Raw genomic sequence first — 18,612 nt, 5'->3', positions numbered from 1 at the left:
TTCGGTGCTCGTTGCTCGATTTATCGATTTTGTCGCTTACACTCATATTAGTCTACCGGATTCCCGGTATGTATATGTGTCTTATAAGACCTTATATAAGTCTAGCGGTGTTCAAGAAGTTATCGTAGGGTAAAAACTTGGCCAATGAATTCAGGACCCTGATGGAACTTGGCTTGGTTTCCATGACTCTGCAACGCAAGAGTTTTATAATAAGAAAACCGTTCAGCTGTAAGACCCTTTCAGTAACATAAAGCCTTGCCACCCGAAAGAAGCACGGGGGCTGGGATATTGCCAAGTTGCCCAAGCCCAGACAGGGGAAGTCGAGATGTAGAGTTCGGGGTCACACCACGGACCTTCCGGTTAGTAAATTCGCGCTTTAACCACTGAGTCTGTGCATTATGACACCTGTTAGCAACTTAAAAGCAACCGCGACTAAACCGATACCCCAATGATTCTCGCATCCGACCTTAACATCCATTTGGAGAACAGGATCTACATAAGATATTTGGCATCCCTCCGGCATTTCATTATTCTTCCAAATGCTCTGCATGAGTTGTGTCAGTGTGAATGAGTCCTCCATCCTCAAACAATCCAGAGGAAGACAGTCAGTACTGAGTTCTCTGTTTAGCTCCAAAAGTTTGCTTTCGTTTTTGATTTCACCTTATTTTGAGAATGAGCAGTTCACGTCCCATTGTGAAGCTGTTGGCCCGTTGGAAGTTATGCTGGGCAGGTCAGACTAGTTTATTTGTCTTTTGAAGTGCTACGCAAACCCAGGCACGCAAATGAACTTGGAGTAAAGTTTTGGGTCATCGTCCTGCCCTACGGATAATTCAGTAGAGAGTTTGGCCACCTCGAATCGCCACCATATTTTCCATTTCTTGCGCATTACTTAGCCACCACTATCGCGCTCAGTACTGAGACTGCGAGTAAGGCGTCGTTTAGGTAATCATCCCCGTCGGGCCACCTTCTTCGGGGGAATCACAGAACGGGTGGATGTGAGATCCAACATAAATTGGGCCACGGCCTCGTTTTCGGAGATAGCCAAACTCTGAAATTCCTGTATTTTAGATTTGGAACCCGTTTTCCACCGGTCGACGGGTTTGTTTTGCGTTCGCAAGTTGTTTAAACATTTACCGCTAATAAACCACGTTGACGGCCAGTGAGTTAAATAGCGGTGAATGTTCTTGCCAGCTGCTGAAGGGGGAGCTGCAACAAGAGGACGAAGCAGGGCGTGATCCAACTCTGTACAGGTGATTCAAAAGGAGCTATTGTTTTGAACACAAGACCGTTATCTACGGACGGTTGATAAGTGGTCAACCTGAATGCTCTATTGGTGTTCCAGTTTTTATTGCCAAGGTGTTGTTCACTGACGACGAGAAGAAGGATAGTAACACGGTAGAGAGGATGAACTAAGTAAATCATTGTACACAAATGGTAAGTGAAGGTGCGCCAGGCTGTTCTGCTTTTCCCAGCAAGTAAATATTACGATGGGAAAGAGAAAAGCAGAGTAGGTTGCAAAGCCACGAGTAATTTCCAGATAACCGACCTGTAGAAAGCCCAGCTGAAATATCCAATAAGAGGCAGTATAGCTGACTTGCAAGCGGAAGTAGTCAAAGTTGGGCGAACCTTTCAAGAATTAGCCATCCAGGCTCTAGATGGCCAAGTGAAGCGAGCGACATTGACAGCAAAGCTTGTTGGTTTAAAACAAAGTCCCGACTTTTCTCTCTTCTCAATCCGCTCAACTCTTATGTTTCTTTCATGGCAGTTTCATAGAAGCCATGAGCTAAAAGGGTGCTCAAAATCATCTCGAGTATACTAAGTAGAAAGAACCTGAACCGGCTGAGAATACCCTACTTCAACAAAGTCTTGTAAACAATCGATGGAATTTTAAAATTCATCATCCTTTCGGGCGGCGTCGGAGGCGACAGATGGCGTTTCTGGCACGGTGGCTCCAGATAGGGTAAGCAAGGAAGGGTTAAGAAGGAAAACTAGGCTGGGAACACTCCGTCATTTCAAGGGCTATACGTAAGATAAACTGAGCTAAATGTAATTTACCAAGAACAACCTACATCGTCAAGTTCTCCAGAACCGGACAATCGGAAAAAGTCAATTGCTCCAATCTGTGCAATCGTAATAGTTGTTTTATCGGATGCCAGTTAGTGAACGCTGTATTCCTCATATTCAATGTGGTGAGCGCTTGAAACCATATAGAGGGGGCAAACGGATCGTCTGACCGTACCGCTTCGGGAGAGACGGGTAATTCAGGGAAAGCTGCGATGGGATTCTGACCCAATAGTAATGTGTCCAAAACCGTAGACGGTCCGAGGATGGAGAATAGGTAACCGAGCTCACTTGTTCCTGTTGCAGTAAGGTCCAACTCAACTAATCGGTGAAAAGCATGCACTGTATCAACGTCCAGGTTGGTTGGTAGGTTACCTAACTGCAAGACAGAGAGAGAAGGCCGAGTTGAGCATGATGCACTTTGAGGCTTGCCGCAAAAGTTGGTGAGTACTAACAAGGGCATTGTAGGAGGAAGGTTGAATATACAACGCATCGGTTACTGTGTAGACAAGATGTCGTCAAGTAATGTGACAATGCATAGACCTCGAAGCGGAAATGTGGTCGACGAAAACATCGCCACACGAAAAGATGGCTCGCTGGGAGAGATGTGTTACCCGTGATAAATGATGACACTCCCTGAACTCGCTTGGGGACGTGGAAAAGAATGATTACGAGAGGATGTTGAGGTCGGTTCAGCTGTCGGTATTAACCCAGACCATCCAATTGATTTGTTTGCAGGAAACATGAACCTGAACCTTATTGCAATACGACGGTTTGTGTATCTGAAAGACCCATCAACTTACAGTTGAGGATACCTGTGCGGTACCCACGGTGCCCCTCCACTAATTGGGTCAACAGACAGAAATCTAATCAACATGATCCCTTTGGTTCTTCAGTTTGGAGGTTGCAACAAGTGTGAAAGTATTATGACATCAGTTGAGTCACCTAATTCGCTGCATACTATGAGGCGGATAGGTGAGAAAATGAAGCTGTTGACGCCTTTAATCTTCATTCGTTATCTTCTCTTAAACTCCGTGACTGGTTTTTTGATCATTCTCAGGCACGTATGTCGGGCATCCATGGAAGTGATCAGTAGCACGCCACCGCTGAAACCCACCACTTAGCGTTTAATAGTTGGATCCCATTTTTACAATGGCAATGGACCTTTGAACTCAGCACCTCTGAAGTTAAAATGAAAGATCCAAGTATCCCAGTTGAGATTAGAGAACAGTCGCTACCAAAATCCCACCGACTGTGAACTTGAAGACCCTCTTCGCCAGCTGCAACTTGATGCATCCCCGAACTGAGGCTTCTTTCCTGGACACCCATCGCAACTCTATTCATCTGCTCGCTTCCATAGAGAGATGCAGTAGCCGAAGTTGTAATCGCTGTTTGTTTGTAGTTCCTGCTTATGTGCCAACAAACCGAAGATCTGACTCAGTGAAAGGCAAACCCAATCATGAAGAATTCGAAAAGGTTCTTAATAGCTGGAGACCTCAAAGCATAGGTAGGGCACCTCAAAGCATCTGAGAATGGTTTGGCATAATGTGTAGTTTGGACGCAAAGTGCAATCACCAACGTCTTATATAACTTTATGCTGACCACCAGCTGTTTGCCGGCAATAGTGGGTTTGAGGATAGTCGATTCAGTTGTCTTACCTGGTACCAACCAGCTAGCGAGCATTCATGGAGTTGAAAGGGTAACCTTACTATAAACAATCGGGGGCGAGGCTCAGTACTCGAACAGCAACTGTTCTAAAATAATATCAGTTCAGACTACTTTCATCCTCTAATCATCACGGACGGGACTACATTAGTAGTGGAAACTATCGCTCAGCTGCCACACAGCCACAGAGAGAGGGCCTAGAAGAGGAGAAGGAAGCAAGGGAGGCATTTATTCCAGGAATCCCTTCGTTCCTAAGGAAACCTGCCAAAAGCAAGATACAGAAGACTTCCGCAACCATTGAAATAAACGTAACTGAGCATCACATTCGAGCAAGATCAACGCCCTTTGCGGACTTCATCGTCATCATTAAAAGCATATCGGTATACAACACTGACGCTTCGCTGCCGAACAACCATAATTTAGCTGAAAGACTTATGGTAAGAAAAGAGAATAAAAGGGGAATGGACTTAGCGCTAGCTTCCCACAATTTTTCTGAGGGACCTACACATCCAGACATCTATCCAGACAATCTGGATGGAAACCAACGGTAACAACGCCCAGGACACAATTACAGACACATTGTATCTAGGTAGTCACCCTGGGAAAGGACAGCAAACTAGCCACTGGGATCATTAACGCCGCAAGTCTTTTACGAGTTTTTAACCACTTGAATTGACTCGAGAAACGAAAACGTCTTCAACGGTCTGATTAGGGATGTCTTTCAGCATAACAGTGTCAGCTGACCGAACCTTGTTCGGAATGAGGCGACGTGAAGTGATTATTTGATAGCGAAGCAAAATCAGGAGATTTGACCAGGTTTCGGTAGGGAGATGCACTGCGCGTACGGAATCCCCGCCCACTTTATTGCGGGGATGGGGGTATGACACGACAACGCGAGATGAAGACGACCTTAACAAACTGAGTGCTCCCATGTATAAGCTGTATAGTTTGCCGACCAGACCATGTAGAATCATACGATTGCAAACGATATGTCCAAAGTTAACCAAACTGAGTGCTGCGAGATATACACGTCCTACGGATCGGTAATTCTCCATACATATCGTCAGGATCCCTACAGACCATGACAGGAAGCCGATCCCAGTGGCTAGCACACCGTCACTTCCTATATGAACTAACCAGTTTGAGTTTATCCCTCCTTTTTGTAAGACCCGTGCTGGGATAGGTTAGTAAATGATGTTGAATCAATCACAATGATAGTGTCTTACTCCAATAGGATACTCAAAAGCGCTTGAAGGTGTAGACAAGCTGTTATAGATCGTTTTCTCGAGGAAAAAAGGCTGCTTACATTAGGCTGCCACTTTACTTTCATTTACACTTTAAACGAGGACATTCCTCTTTCACAAATAAGTACCAGTATTTGTTACTGGTGTGTTGCCGTCGACGGCGATGATTATAATGATGACAAGGCTGACGATGTGATGGGTTAGCACTAGGTCACCTCTGCTGGTGCCACTTCGCGCACCGGCAACAAGCAAATAAGGGGATGCAGTGCTCGAATGACGTTGGATTGTTCTACTGCAGATTAGAGCGAAACAGAAATAGAGGGAAGCGTGGTGGTGTCATAGGCAAGGCAAGTGTAGTCGGGAGCTTTCGAAACAAACGTTCGGTACAACAATAATGTATCAGTGCCAGCGATGACATTCTCATTTATGGTACTGAGGAAATGATACACTGGACACACAAATAGTAATCACAAAGGTAGAAAAATCACAATCCAGCTTACCGCAGACAGTCAACAACAAAGAACCATCGGTGATCAAACCTGTTGATCTCCATTACTGTATAAAGGGCGTTGAACATTTGAATTTGGTTAGCCATAATGTACACTTCAGTAACGTTCCCATGAAAGTACACCCCTCAGATCGATGAACCACAACGGCAAACAGATTCAATGCAAGCTGAGCTTCTTGTAAATATGGTCTTTCTTCAGAATAACTGAACCTGAACCCCATTACACATGACGTAAAAGCATCTCTATTAATGATAAATGGGTTTAAGAACTACTGGAATGAGAATGGGAAAATCTTTCATAAAGGCAAACAATAAAATTACCTGATTGTAAGCAACTGTTAGAGATTTGAGCGAAGGCATCCACTTAATGATTCGCAACAAACCAGGCCAATCCAGAAATAATGAGCGCACAAGTACAAGGCAGCAAACATTGGGAAATGCTTGTGAGAACAATTTTTCGTCACTTGGGTGCGTATCCAAGTCGTACTTCACACGGAGTGTTTGTTCTGCGTCACCACTGGGGCTGGCCAAAAGCAGAGGAAGGCGGAGGTGATTGCTACTGAGGTCCAATGACTTCAGCCACGGCAGTTGGATGCCAATCTAGCATTAGAGGGTGGGGTTATTGGTAAATTTGCAAAATAAACGTACTTCAGCAATCTCCTTCCACCTGCTAACCAGACATCCACTAAGATCCAGTTTCGACAAATTTGGGAGGTAGTGCCCCAAGGTACCACCAAGCTGCGGCCAGAGACTAGCCATTTCTGGCGATGGAGGACCACGTAGAGCACGATATACGGGGACCAAAGGAAATGTCACCGTGCGCAAATACTTTAAAGCTGTTTCAGCACCTTGAGGACCGCAGCTGCGGTGCTGTGCTGGATCCTGTGAATTAGCTGGTGTAGTGAATAACTCAATACGAATTGGTCGCTCCGATTCATTAGACATTCCGCAATATTCCAAACTATCAGGATCCAGACTAGCCCCCATAAGAGCGGACAACCGACCTGGTGAATCGGTGGGCTGGAACAACGTTTTCCGTGGATCTGCACGGTCTTTGTCCACGCTACCAGTCCCAGAAGGGTTGAGAGATGCAGACAGCTGACACTCTGCACAGAGTACATATCGATAGACCAGCGCCTCCTCTAAACTGGTGCCCAGCGAAACTTTCTCAGGTCTGGGGACAGAATAGGCAGTAATCAAAGAAGATTGAACACCGGGCCACACAGGATGACATAAAATGAGCACGAAATAAATACTGTAAGTCAAATAATATAACGCCTCATCATATTCAGAAAACCCTGGTCATAAACTAGCGCATACCTGTACAGCTAGACAGATATGAAAGAGCATGGTTATACCTAGTTTGAGACGGGGATTCTCTTCCATCCAACTTTTCAGGACAGAAAAATGACACACCGTTATCTCTGCCTGCAAAGAAGCCCAAAAAGAGTTTTCTTTGGGAAAGATATCATTAAATGAGGCATCAAGGAATCAACCATTGTTCAGTTGTAACACCTTTTCGGTGCATAGCTGTCAAGCCACCCGAAGGAAAACAATGGCTGATATACGCACCGACATCCAAGCCAAGACAGAAGCAATAGATATCCTGAGGTTGTGTTTGAACCACGGACCTTCCGGTCAGTAAGTTCGCACCCTACCACTGAGCTACCTCCAGCTATAAAGGAACATAAGCATATGTCGCGAAATTTCAACTTCCGTCATCATCACTGAAAGCAACATCAGAGAACGGTGCATCGCTGACATACGACCATGTCAATTTATTTGGGAAGAACCCTATAATGTAAAGAAGTGAGACAGTGGGGGCCTAGGGCTAGCCTAACATAAAACCCGAGGTGCCTACACTTCCAACACTCAGAGAGAGACAAGCTGGATAGAAGATGGGAGCATGAACGCCGCTGACATTGGTTGGCCGACATATTTTTCAGTGTCTCCATCCAGACACCAGGAGGGTTACGTGGACCTCATCCTGGAAGGCGCAGTGACCGACTCTCTTGACCATAACACAATACAACTCACAGTGCTTTAACTAATTTCATCAGTTATAAACGTCGAGGAATCATTCATTTCAAGATGCTTACTGCTGCGGTGGCTGAGCGAAGACTAAGTGTTACAGTGATGCAAGGCGAACATAGCTGCCAATCCTAATAAATGTGCCTAATGGATAACTAACAAAGAAATGGTGAAGTATGGGAACGAGTGTGAAAAGACTTCAGCAGTTATGTATATTCGTCAACCACCCCTATTGTATGCAGCAAGTCAACCAAAATAGCGCTGCAAGGTAGCCATTGACATCATACGCAGAGTTGCGCGATCATAAAATCAGATGAATCACCGGATATAGAGTACCACGTAGGAGGGGTGCTCGAAAAAGGATGGTCAGCTCAATATTGTGGAAAAATGGTTATCACGCAAGCGCCAACTTGGATAACAAAACGGAGATTGGTTATTAGGGTAGCTAGACATTGGACACGGGGTTTGTCCTAGCAACTAACCTCCTTCAGGTATTACCGCAAATCGAGCTTACGTACATCCATCTAATCTATCGAAGCATTAATGTATCGCGGGATGACGACGCCGTATGGGTCGTCTTGAAGTGAGGACGACAGCAGAACATAGCCGATGAAGTTCGCCTGTGTCAAAACCATTGCCAGTCCATTGCTGAATCTGGAGACCTAATTTCATGCGACGAAGTGGACTTTCAATTTCACTCTCAAGACCAGTCCGGCGACAGCTGTGGCTCAAAGTGACCCAAAGTGGCTTCTCTCTAAAACAATAAACTTAGGGGTGATTGCGTTCAAAAAAGGGAAACGACTGGTTCCGGGGTTGGCAGTTTTGGTATCATTGAGATCCAGGTGTGAGACGTAATCAAAAACAAGGAGCATGCCATTCAACAACAGAACTTGGTTCTAAGCATCAAAAGGAACTTAGACACAGGAAGGTGCACTTGATAAGGCTGGTGTTGGAGTTCTGTGTGGTTCATAGAATTAGACCGGAAATGAACACGCCCAGCAAGAGTCTATTTTCCCAAAAGGCAATGAAAATCGCCACAAAAAGCAAACAAGCCGAGATTAAAGAGAGCGGGTGTATTTGTTATGGTTAACGCGGGTATTGCCACTGGCTTCGAACGAGCCATGCGGAAGACTCGTAATTGTTTTCATGCGTCTTTACGGAGTTATGTGGAGAAATTCCAAAAACACAGAGTCAAAAGCTTGCGTCTCCAGCAAGCAAACCTAAGTAGTACCTCTGCACCTTCCGAAGGACGTTACATCAGAAGTGTTCATCAACTTACCAGGCTGATGTAACCCTCCTTGAAAGATGGAAATATAGCAGCAGTTTAGACGGCTCGTGCTCACTACTGGGTAACAGGAGTGATTCACGCATTTTCACTGTGCGTGAACCTATGCCTCCTCACGTTATACCACAGGGTGGGCTAGGTGTTGAGACAACACATCCACATACTTCACTTGCTTTTAACGGCGAGGTGAGGTTTGACCTGAGTTAACCAGAACTGAACGACAAGTATGTCGAACCGATTCAACAAAGAACGATGGAAAATCGACATTTATCCACAGTATTGTTGAATTAAAAAAACTCGACATAGCCCGGCGGTTAAGATGCAAAGCCACTATTTGGAAGGTTCGTGGTTCGAATCCAACCCTTGCTTTTGGTTTATTTCCTTCCAGGCTTGGGAAAGCTGGTGGTAACTTAGCCTTCGTACTTTCTTCGAGCTGCGCAGCAGCTACGCAGCGAAAGAACATCAAAGCTGAGCGATTATTTATTTGAAATAACTATCAGAAAGGGCATCAGAACCGGTTTGAATGACAGGCGACCCGAGTCCCTTGCAATCGACGAATTGCAAAACGCATAACTATGAGCGTACTAGTCCTCCATATCAAAACAACGGCTTCTCCAGCTCTAGAGTCATGGCTTTAACGGGAAAGAAGCACTCCAACCTAGAAAATGACCTGACAATCGGCACAAACAAGGAAAGTGGCCCAGAGCGACCTCTTCTCAACCAGACGTTAAACCGGGTGCCGTCAACTCTTCATGGGTTATCCCAAACTCTAACTGAGTTTTCTCCAGAAAACATTGGGGCTTCACTTAAAATGTTCATATAATGATGTACATAGGTTTTTCAGCAGGCTTTCAGAACTCCGTGTTTTTAAAAAATACTTCAGCACGGTATCAATAACAGAAACGTGACCATCGGATATCTTCAGAAATACAGTTATCAGGAATGATTCTGGTGTGTCCAAACCGTGGCGGTGTTACCCCACTCGTCTTCCGAAAAGAAATAGAATGGGTCACCATGAATGACCATGTGCTGACACGTCGCGTTGTTCTTCATGCACACTGTGGCGGTCTTCCAGGTCTCAGACCATTCCCAGCATCGACGTGTGCTTTACCAAAACGGTTTCCCTAGAAACTCAACAAGGGATAGTCATTTGTTCTAAACCTTTTCTTACAGCCGAACATGTGCCATTTTGTAGTCTTAACGACCTTTTAGCAACACTGCATTGTGCAATCACGTAACTGAAACGACGACTCATGGTCTACTATATCTCCCACCTTAGATCAGGGGTGGATGAATAAAGAACCGATTGCACTAACCGTGACTCATGCATCTCTACTTAAAAGTGAAGTGAACTGAAGAGAAGCTGTTCAGATGCACGTGTCACACCATCAGGCCACTACAAGCTAAGTCGAAACTCGCAACAATATCTAAGATAAGGATCTAAGTTGATAATCTAAACCAAAAACAAGGGTCGGGGGCGATACGCCGATCGCTTGGATGACCTTACTCTAACTTACGCTTCCATGCCAACCATCTCATATTTGTGAAAGTCTAATACCTTCATCTATATCTACAACTGGTTGGTAGGCAAAGCTTGAAACAACTACCAACACAAACATGATCACTGAAACTGGGAGTGCCACACACTGTTGCACTACTCTTATTCGTAAGTGTGAGTGAGGTTTACATCACACTGCAAAACTAAGTATTTGAAGGTACTTTATATAAATATCAGCAGCTGCCCCATTCAAACAATTCACCAGCTATATACCGCGTACCACATGTATATTGGTTCCAGCTGCTACAGTGGGACCTATACCCAAGCCTTAGAGACAATAGCATATTCAATTAGTTCGGGAATTGGGTAGCTACGCAATGAAAGCGATAACTTTGATTCATGATAGCCACTGACTGCGAGGTTGGGCCACTTCTGCCAGCGTCATTAACCATTGGTGAGTGGAGTCCCGGGGGCCCCACCCCGAGAGGCGAAAGTTGTCGACCCGACTGAGTTTATTGGTCATACATACAGGTCATACACTGTCTACCTCTCAGTCGCTTTCATTCAGCCGAGCGAAAAGAGTTCTGCGACGCAAACGGTTATCTGGCATGCGGAGTGCATGTCCTAACCAAAGCAACCTATGGAGCGTGAGTAATTCACCTATCGCGGGAGAGTTCTTATTTCTAAAGACTATCTGGCGTACCTCAGCAGTACTAATCCGATGTTCCCACTAGACCTGACCAATGTTCCGGAAACACCGATGGTCAAATACTGACATCTTTTGTATGCCCTGTGCGTGTAAAGGCCACGTTTTTTGATGAATAAAGCAGTATGGATCATATTGCAGCAGAATGAACTTTGCCCTTAACAGACAAACCGACGTCACATCGGCGTCCTAGATGTCAGAGGTTGGCAAAAGCTACTCTGGCTTTCAGGATTCGAGAAGTTATCCCATCTACAACCAGTTCGCCGGATTTCATATAAACGCCCAGGTAAAACAAATTTATCTACCACGTCGATTGGCTCGCTTCGCAAGCATGAGTTTGGGGTTTGATCCGACCCGGTCTTATAGCAGAACTTTACACTTTGCAGGTGTGATGCACATGCCGAACCGTGCAGCAGAGTTATTTAAGTTAACTGAAACCGTTTGAATTTGTGGAACATCTGAACCAAGGGGAGCAATATTTTCCGCGAAATTCCCGGGAGCATTTCGCCACCCGAGGAAACGTGAGAGAGGGTGGCCTTGTCTTACACTACTGGACGTGGTGAACTCAGGCAAAAACTTGTCGGATACCCGTATGCGCCCACAGGAGTTCGCATACAGTGTCCTCATGGGGGACAGAAATTTGGAAGAGACATCTTTGACCGCCAGGCACTGCCAAAAATGCTGACGATCAACAGAATCAAAACAGCTTTCAAATTCAGAAAAACGACCAACGTGGGACATCCGAAGGAGTGGTGCTGTTCGAGAATTCATCTCAAGGTAAAGATTAGGGTCGATGCATCCTCAACCAGAGCGAAACCCAGCCTGATTCTCACAAATCTGTCTCTCTTGAAAATCCACCAACCTGCGCAAAATAATGCCAAAGAGCACTTTAGATGCGACAGATACCATGATGGTTTCTGTATGACGTTCTTGCTTCCTCTTTGAAAACCTGACGGTCGAAATAAGTTAAGACTAAGGTTGCGGCTGTTGCATGCAGCGAAAATCTTCTCCACCTCCTGGGCCTTCGAAAGCCTGTCTTTCTTCAAGCTCCTGATTATCTGGTGTTTGAGGGATCTGTGTGAGCTGGTATGACCTTTCTGGCAGCAATTAGATCTGCTGATCTCGATTATATCCAGCGTTCACTTAGGCGAGTCAGATGACGTATACAAACAGTTCTGAAAGCTGATAGCATAGTTTCCTTAACACGTCTCTATTCAAATTTCAAGCAGTATTCATCGTCCACATGACTGCATTTCCAGTAGCTTTCTAGCCAGATCAATTCGACGCTCTTGATAACCGGGCCCGCACAAAGGCATGACCAGAGTTAAGTTCCGNGCACATCAACAAAGAAAGAGGAAACGTGAGAGAGGGTGGCCTTGTCTTACACTACTGGACGTGGTGAACTCAGGCAAAAACTTGTCGGATACCCGTATGCGCCCACAGGAGTTCGCATACAGTGTCCTCATGGGGGACAGAAATTTGGAAGAGACATCTTTGACCGCCAGGCACTGCCAAAAATGCTGACGATCAACAGAATCAAAACAGCTTTCAAATTCAGAAAAACGACCAACGTGGGACATCCGAAGGAGTGGTGCTGTTCGAGAATTCATCTCAAGGTAAAGATTAGGGTCGATGCATCCTCAACCAGAGCGAAACCCAGCCTGATTCTCACAAATCTGTCTCTCTTGAAAATCCACCAACCTGCGCAAAATAATGCCAAAGAGCACTTTAGATGCGACAGATACCATGATGGTTTCCGTATGACGTTCTTGCTTCCTCTTTGAAAACCAGGATGACGGTCGAGGAGCTTCAATCGGTTGGTATTGTGTTTTCCTCCCAAATCTTCTGCAGTATGTTTGTCAGACCGTTCACCAGGACCTCGCCCCCTTCTTTGAAGAGCGCAAGGTGTGGACAATCCGGATCAGGTGCCTTGTGGCGCTTCAAGATTGAAACCCACGTTGGATTTCGGCTGCTGATGGTGGGTTGGTGACAATGTTTTATTTGGGCCCGCTTGGTTCTTCCAGCGGTTGTGTTGAAGGAGACCAGGTGAACTGTCCTTGGAAGTGGTCGGCCCACCGCTCAAGTCGACGATTGATGGGGTAAATTGATGTTCCGTCTTCTTCGCATGCTGTTTCATTGAAAGCTGACTTTTTTGGCCGGTTGAAGGAATAAGTTAAGACTAAGGTTGCGGCTGTTGCATGCAGCGAAAATCTTCTCCACCTCCTGGGCCTTCGAAAGCCTGCCTTTTTTCAAGCTCCTGATTATCTGGTGTTTGAGGGATCTGTGTGAGCTGGTATGACCTTTCTGGCAGCAATTAGATCTGCTGATCTCGATTATATCCAGCGTTCACTTAGACGAGTCAGATGACGTATACAAACAGTTCTGAAAGCTGATAGCATAGTTTCCTTAACACGTCTCTATTCAAATTTCAAGCAGTATTCATCGTCCACATGACTATTTCTAGCCAGATCAATTCGCCGCTCTTGATAACCAGGCCCGCACAAAGGCATGACCAGAGTTAAGTTCCGCACGCCAGAAGGAACGACTATCCTTAACGGAGATATTTCATCTGTAACTGATGGCCGTATGGTCCAACTGAGTCCACAACTATCTTGCGGTTGGCGGCCTCCAAGTAATTGGGTGCAACCGTTTGTGTTGGAAGTTCTTAATCGTCAGGAACAGACGATGATCTGCAAACAACTGGAGATGTCGCTACCCATTATCCATACGCTCAACATCGACTCGAAATCTACCATCTAACTGCGTTTCTTCCGGACTTAGTTGTCCAACTTGGGCAATCATATCACCCGCTATCTTTCCGACCGATGTAGTCATGATAGATCATGATAAAAATCCTTCTCAGTTTCAGAACTGTAGTCCGTTGAAGCGCATGCTGATACAACGAATAAACACCGTTTAACGCATCGAACTACATTGATCTTAATTGTGCCAGACAACCGTACAGCCCAAAGACAACTGTTTACTGAAACCAGTTCAGTAAGGTGCCTTCAGCAACTCCCACACCGTAAATACGAGCCATTGCGTCAGGATCACCGGATACCCGAACAGTGAAATGTGGAACATCTGAGCTCGCCCTAAGCGGCCTGAGGTGCACGACCTTAATGGGGTCTTGTGTGCGCGTTTCGAGGACACAACATATACCAACGGAAAGCAAGGTTTCAGCAATGGATGCCTGTTTCTCAATTCGACATAGGGTACGATCTTTAAGGGTTGCAACGTGGATCAGATATTTTGAGGTCAGTAAGTGGGTAATTAGGTTTATTTTTCTGGGCGAAGGTTTTGACACGGAACATTGGCTAGAGGACTGACAGATGAGTTGATTGCACTGGGTCGTTCGAGGGATGGGGAGGGTGTCATGACTATATAACCCATACATTTGCACAGCCCATTAACTCGTGATTCTCACTCTATTTTCAGCTCATGTACTATAGTTATTAGACGATTAAAGTGTACATTACGTCTTCCTATTCTGTCTCCTTTTTAATCCCGTCCTGGAACTACTCGACTCTCACAACAATTTAATCGTCTAATAAAAACGAAATGGATCATATTCTCCGACCTACGGTTTTTGATGCCGATCCTCACTCATCAGATGGCATGAAACGATGGACTCATTGGTTCCGTACTTTCAAAGCTTACATTAACTCAGTCAAACCCGAAGGTCTAAATAAATTGGAAACTCTCATTCGTCACATCGACCATACAGTGTATGACTTCATCGCAGAATGCAGCGACTACGATTCTGCGATAACCTTGCTGGAAAAACTTTACATCCGCCCGAAAAATATCGTGTATGCACGCCATCTTTTAGCCACATACAAACAAGAACCTGGTCAGGATGTCGACCAATTCGTTCAAAAACTGAAATCGCTTGCTAAAGACTGTGAATTCAAAGCAGTATCTGCTGTGGAACATACAAACGAAGCAGTTCGGGATGCTCTGATAACCGGATTGCAGTCGAATACCATTCGGGAGAAACTGCTAACGTGGCATGAATTGGACCTTGACAAAGCCCATGAAGCCGCGCGAGCTCTCGAACTTGCACAAAAACAGTCACAATCATACGTATACAGACAACCCGTTACTTGTTCGGTATCTACTCCTTTACCCATTGTTAATTCCGAAACAACAGTTTCGGCCGCTACACAACAAACATGTTACGTTTGTGGCAACCCCAAGCACCCTCGTTATAAGTCCCGCTAAAGAATCAGTGTGCACGAGTTGTGGAAAAATTGGACATTTTCAACGTGTCTGTAGGTCCAAAGCCTCGAAATATCACGCGGGTTCAGCTCAAGACTCCTCAATCTCCCCGCCTTGCTGTAGGGGGAGGCCAGTGAGCGAAGAGCTGCAATGGCGAATAATACTCCTCGGTTGCCCAACCCGAAGAAGCCAGTTCAGTTGAGGTACCCTACCTTGAGCCTTTGACTCAAAATTTGACCCAAAAGACAGTGGTAGGATGTAGGGCTTCGGTCGGGGACCCTGCCCCTAGCCTCTGTCTCAAAGGTCTAACCCACGAGGCGGCGATTCTTAGGGTTTTCTTGGGGAGACTCCCCGGAGTCAATAACTAAATAGTCTGATCCACTTGGCTGCATGTGGCCGGCCTGGCCCCAGAACGCAGGGGGGACGGCAATGCTCTCACGCAAGTGCACACAGCAGGTGCCTTTTGAGCAGCACCGGACTCTTTGATTTTAAAGTATGTTGGCAGCATCGAATAATGCACCGGCGATCACGGTCAACAATCAGGCAATCAGAGTGCGCGGACTCTTTATTTTAAAGTATGTTGGCAGCATCGAATAACGCACCAGCGATCACGGTCAACAATCAGGCAGAGTGTGTGGTTTTTAGGGCCGACTTTCTCTAACCTATCCTTCCTTCCTCCTTCGCCGCTCCCATAACTATGGACATGCTGGTCACGTGGGAGAAACGTCTTACCGCCTTCCCACTCCTATCACAGAGGATAGTATGATTTTACCTCCATAATATGATTACTCGCAGTACGGGTGCTTGCTCTTCTATATCGGGCTCGTCCCCATTAGCCTTCCTAGCATAGTTGAACCTCTAGGAACTGAGTTCCAGCCAGTATAAACCGCAGGATCATTGCAGCCAGGGAGCCCGACCACCACGATAAGGTGGCAGCTTTAGGTCTGGGGTCTTTTTCATCTCCGTCAACGGATGAACTATGGCTGTGCGGTGGTCGCCAACGGTTTTGGTCACTATTGTGTGGTGAATTCTGTGAGCAAATTGTCTTTGATACCATTATTCATCAGTGTGCTACCGTTCACTTACGCAAGATCACTTCAACATGGAGGAGTGGACTTCATTGGTTGATCAGGTGTGGATGGACGAAGTGCACCACGAATTTTGCTTGCGCACATCATGGGACTTCACCAAGTGAGTGTTCGAATACTGCATTTAGGATGCACTACTGAGTTAGCCGAGATGTTACCTCTACTTTTAGTGGGGGTCGGGTTCGTTTGTTGTTTCCCGAACTCCGTATTTTGCGCACCAGTGACATGTCAGCAGCCCTCAGGTTGTCCGTGGAAAGTTCATCATCAACTGTAAAATCGCACACGTGCAGTATAGTACAAAACTCTAGAGGCCAGTGAGCACTGGAATCGATTCGGATTGGATTATCGGCCTTATGAATAACCACTACGTAGTTAGATACCTTTCAATGGGTACAAGTGCAAAGCTGTCTTCTCAAGCAACCAAAATTAGATCTGATGCCTCAAAACACATCTTGTTAGCAATAGACCTGAGAATCATCCTATAACGCACCTAGCGTGTTCGACGTCTCCCAAAGTTTAAGTATCGATTGGATAGTTACTTTCTAAACGCTCATTTACCGAATTCAGGATCACTTACACTGGCCACCCGACCCACCAACGATATCCTAATAGCCCTGGAAACTGCTAATGTATTTCTAAAAAATACAATACTTCCCACAATATATCTGAGTATCAGTGTTCGTCCGTTTTATCGGATAAAGGACGGTTTCTGAAGGACCAATTCTGGACCAATGTCAAGTGTAAGACATGTTCTTATGGCTACGGGATTCAGCAGCTTTCGTTGGTGAAGAGAACCTAATACCCACATCATCAGCAATAATGTGGAAGCAGGGTGTGTAACATGGGATTATCATTTCCTGTCAAAATTTAAATTCGCTAGGGAGATCGTGAAGCGGTGCTCCAAAGAATCAATCGTCTCGGAGACTTGCGGTAGTGGGGTCGTGAACACTAACTGATTTGCGGACAGACAGCCGCCCACGTTGGCACTGTCGCACTGACGTAATCCACACGACAGGAATTCTCGGACGAGACTCTTGCATATACCTTCGTAACTGTTCCGCACCCACGTCGACTGGGAACCAGGTTGCAACTGCATAAGCCGCCAGGGTTGCATCTGAACAACCCGTGGTTAGTGACTGAAACAGTGGTTTCCGTCCACTCCGAAGAATGCTTTAGAGAGTCACTGGATCAGTACTTCAGCGGTCAAAGGTTCCACTCCTGTTTTTGCAACCAACTCCCTCCAGAGCAGTGACCACTGACGATCCTGCGACAACGTTCAGGAGTACTACCCGTTATAATTTCTATACTACAATGAACATCCATGAAGACATGAATCTCTTATGACAAGTTCTTAACAGTTGGTGGGCCAACAAATCGCTTTGCGACAAGCTGCAAAATTGTGGATTGGTTGTTTTGAAATTTACTGAAGGCGCCATGGCGCTTAATACACTGACAGTTTCTGCCTAAACAAAAAGGACTATAGGCGATTTTTTCGTTCCATTGACAAGAGTTACTCACCTTACAAAGGAGCCCGATGTTACTGTACTCGTGTGGAAGTATTGCACCCCACGGTAGGTTCCGTCGTGGCGCCCCCTGGAAGGATTGTCCCAATCCACACCTAGCCAAAAGCCAGCTGAACCTGGTAGTTCTCCGACGTAATGTATGGTGCCGAAGTGCTCATCATGGACAACGCGACGTCCAATGAGGCTCACATCTGGAGATTTTATTTCGCCGCATTCTGTGCCGTTCAGTACATTTGGAATGATCTTGGGGGGTTCATCATCTACACGAGATACCTCAGATTGAGTTAATGTACTCATGATAAACTAACCATGCGTCAGGGACAAGAAGGGTGCCTGGCAGTGGTTCCGGTACAATCTCGACTTCCTATTGGCCAACCAGAAGCAAGACGATTCAGCGGTTGACGGACCTCGGATACGTCTACTCGATATCAAGGTCAGAGCCAATAGTAACGGGTTCAATAAGGACGTATATGAGTGCAAATTCACAGGATCGTTAACTCGGTTTAGAAGGTGCTTTATCCTGGTCACAGTTCTGAGGCAGAGGAACATTTGCCAAAGCGTGGTGACTTAAACTTAACTTTCGATGTAAATAGTGATGTAGGACACCAGTCATAAGCTGATCGCAACGGATTTTCACAATACCTATAAAAGTTCTGCGCTTTTTGCAAACACTTGCACGCGTTACTTTCGCCCGACTGTGTTAGCGCTACCCGCCTGGATGTCTGAACAAGGTATTGGGAAACCTACCTGGGTAGGTGGCGTAATCTGTTTGCTTCCCTCTC

General features: G+C 45.8%; 1 protein-coding gene across 1 annotated transcript in view; it reads right to left on the bottom strand.

Annotated features, from left to right (window-relative positions):
- T265_05005 (hypothetical protein) overlaps positions 1-18,244 on the bottom strand; it is a gene marked incomplete at both ends in the record, with an annotated part of 27,214 nt that extends 8,970 nt beyond the window's left edge. Inside the window, 4 exons of the mRNA XM_009169895.1 lie at positions 2,070-2,440; positions 5,800-6,078; positions 6,127-6,652; positions 17,826-18,244. Of these exons, the coding sequence (XP_009168159.1) occupies positions 2,070-2,440; positions 5,800-6,078; positions 6,127-6,652; positions 17,826-18,127 (1,478 nt within the window). The remainder of the gene's footprint in view (positions 1-2,069; positions 2,441-5,799; positions 6,079-6,126; positions 6,653-17,825) is intronic.
- Between the last annotated feature and the right edge of the window lie 368 nt (positions 18,245-18,612).

The sequence above is a fragment of the Opisthorchis viverrini genome (genome assembly GCF_000715545.1).
Source record: "Opisthorchis viverrini unplaced genomic scaffold opera_v5_88, whole genome shotgun sequence".
Classification (NCBI taxonomy): Eukaryota; Metazoa; Platyhelminthes; class Trematoda; order Opisthorchiida; family Opisthorchiidae; genus Opisthorchis; species Opisthorchis viverrini.
The sequence above is the reverse complement of the archived record's forward strand: the minus strand, read 5'-3'. Positions and strand labels throughout refer to the sequence as shown.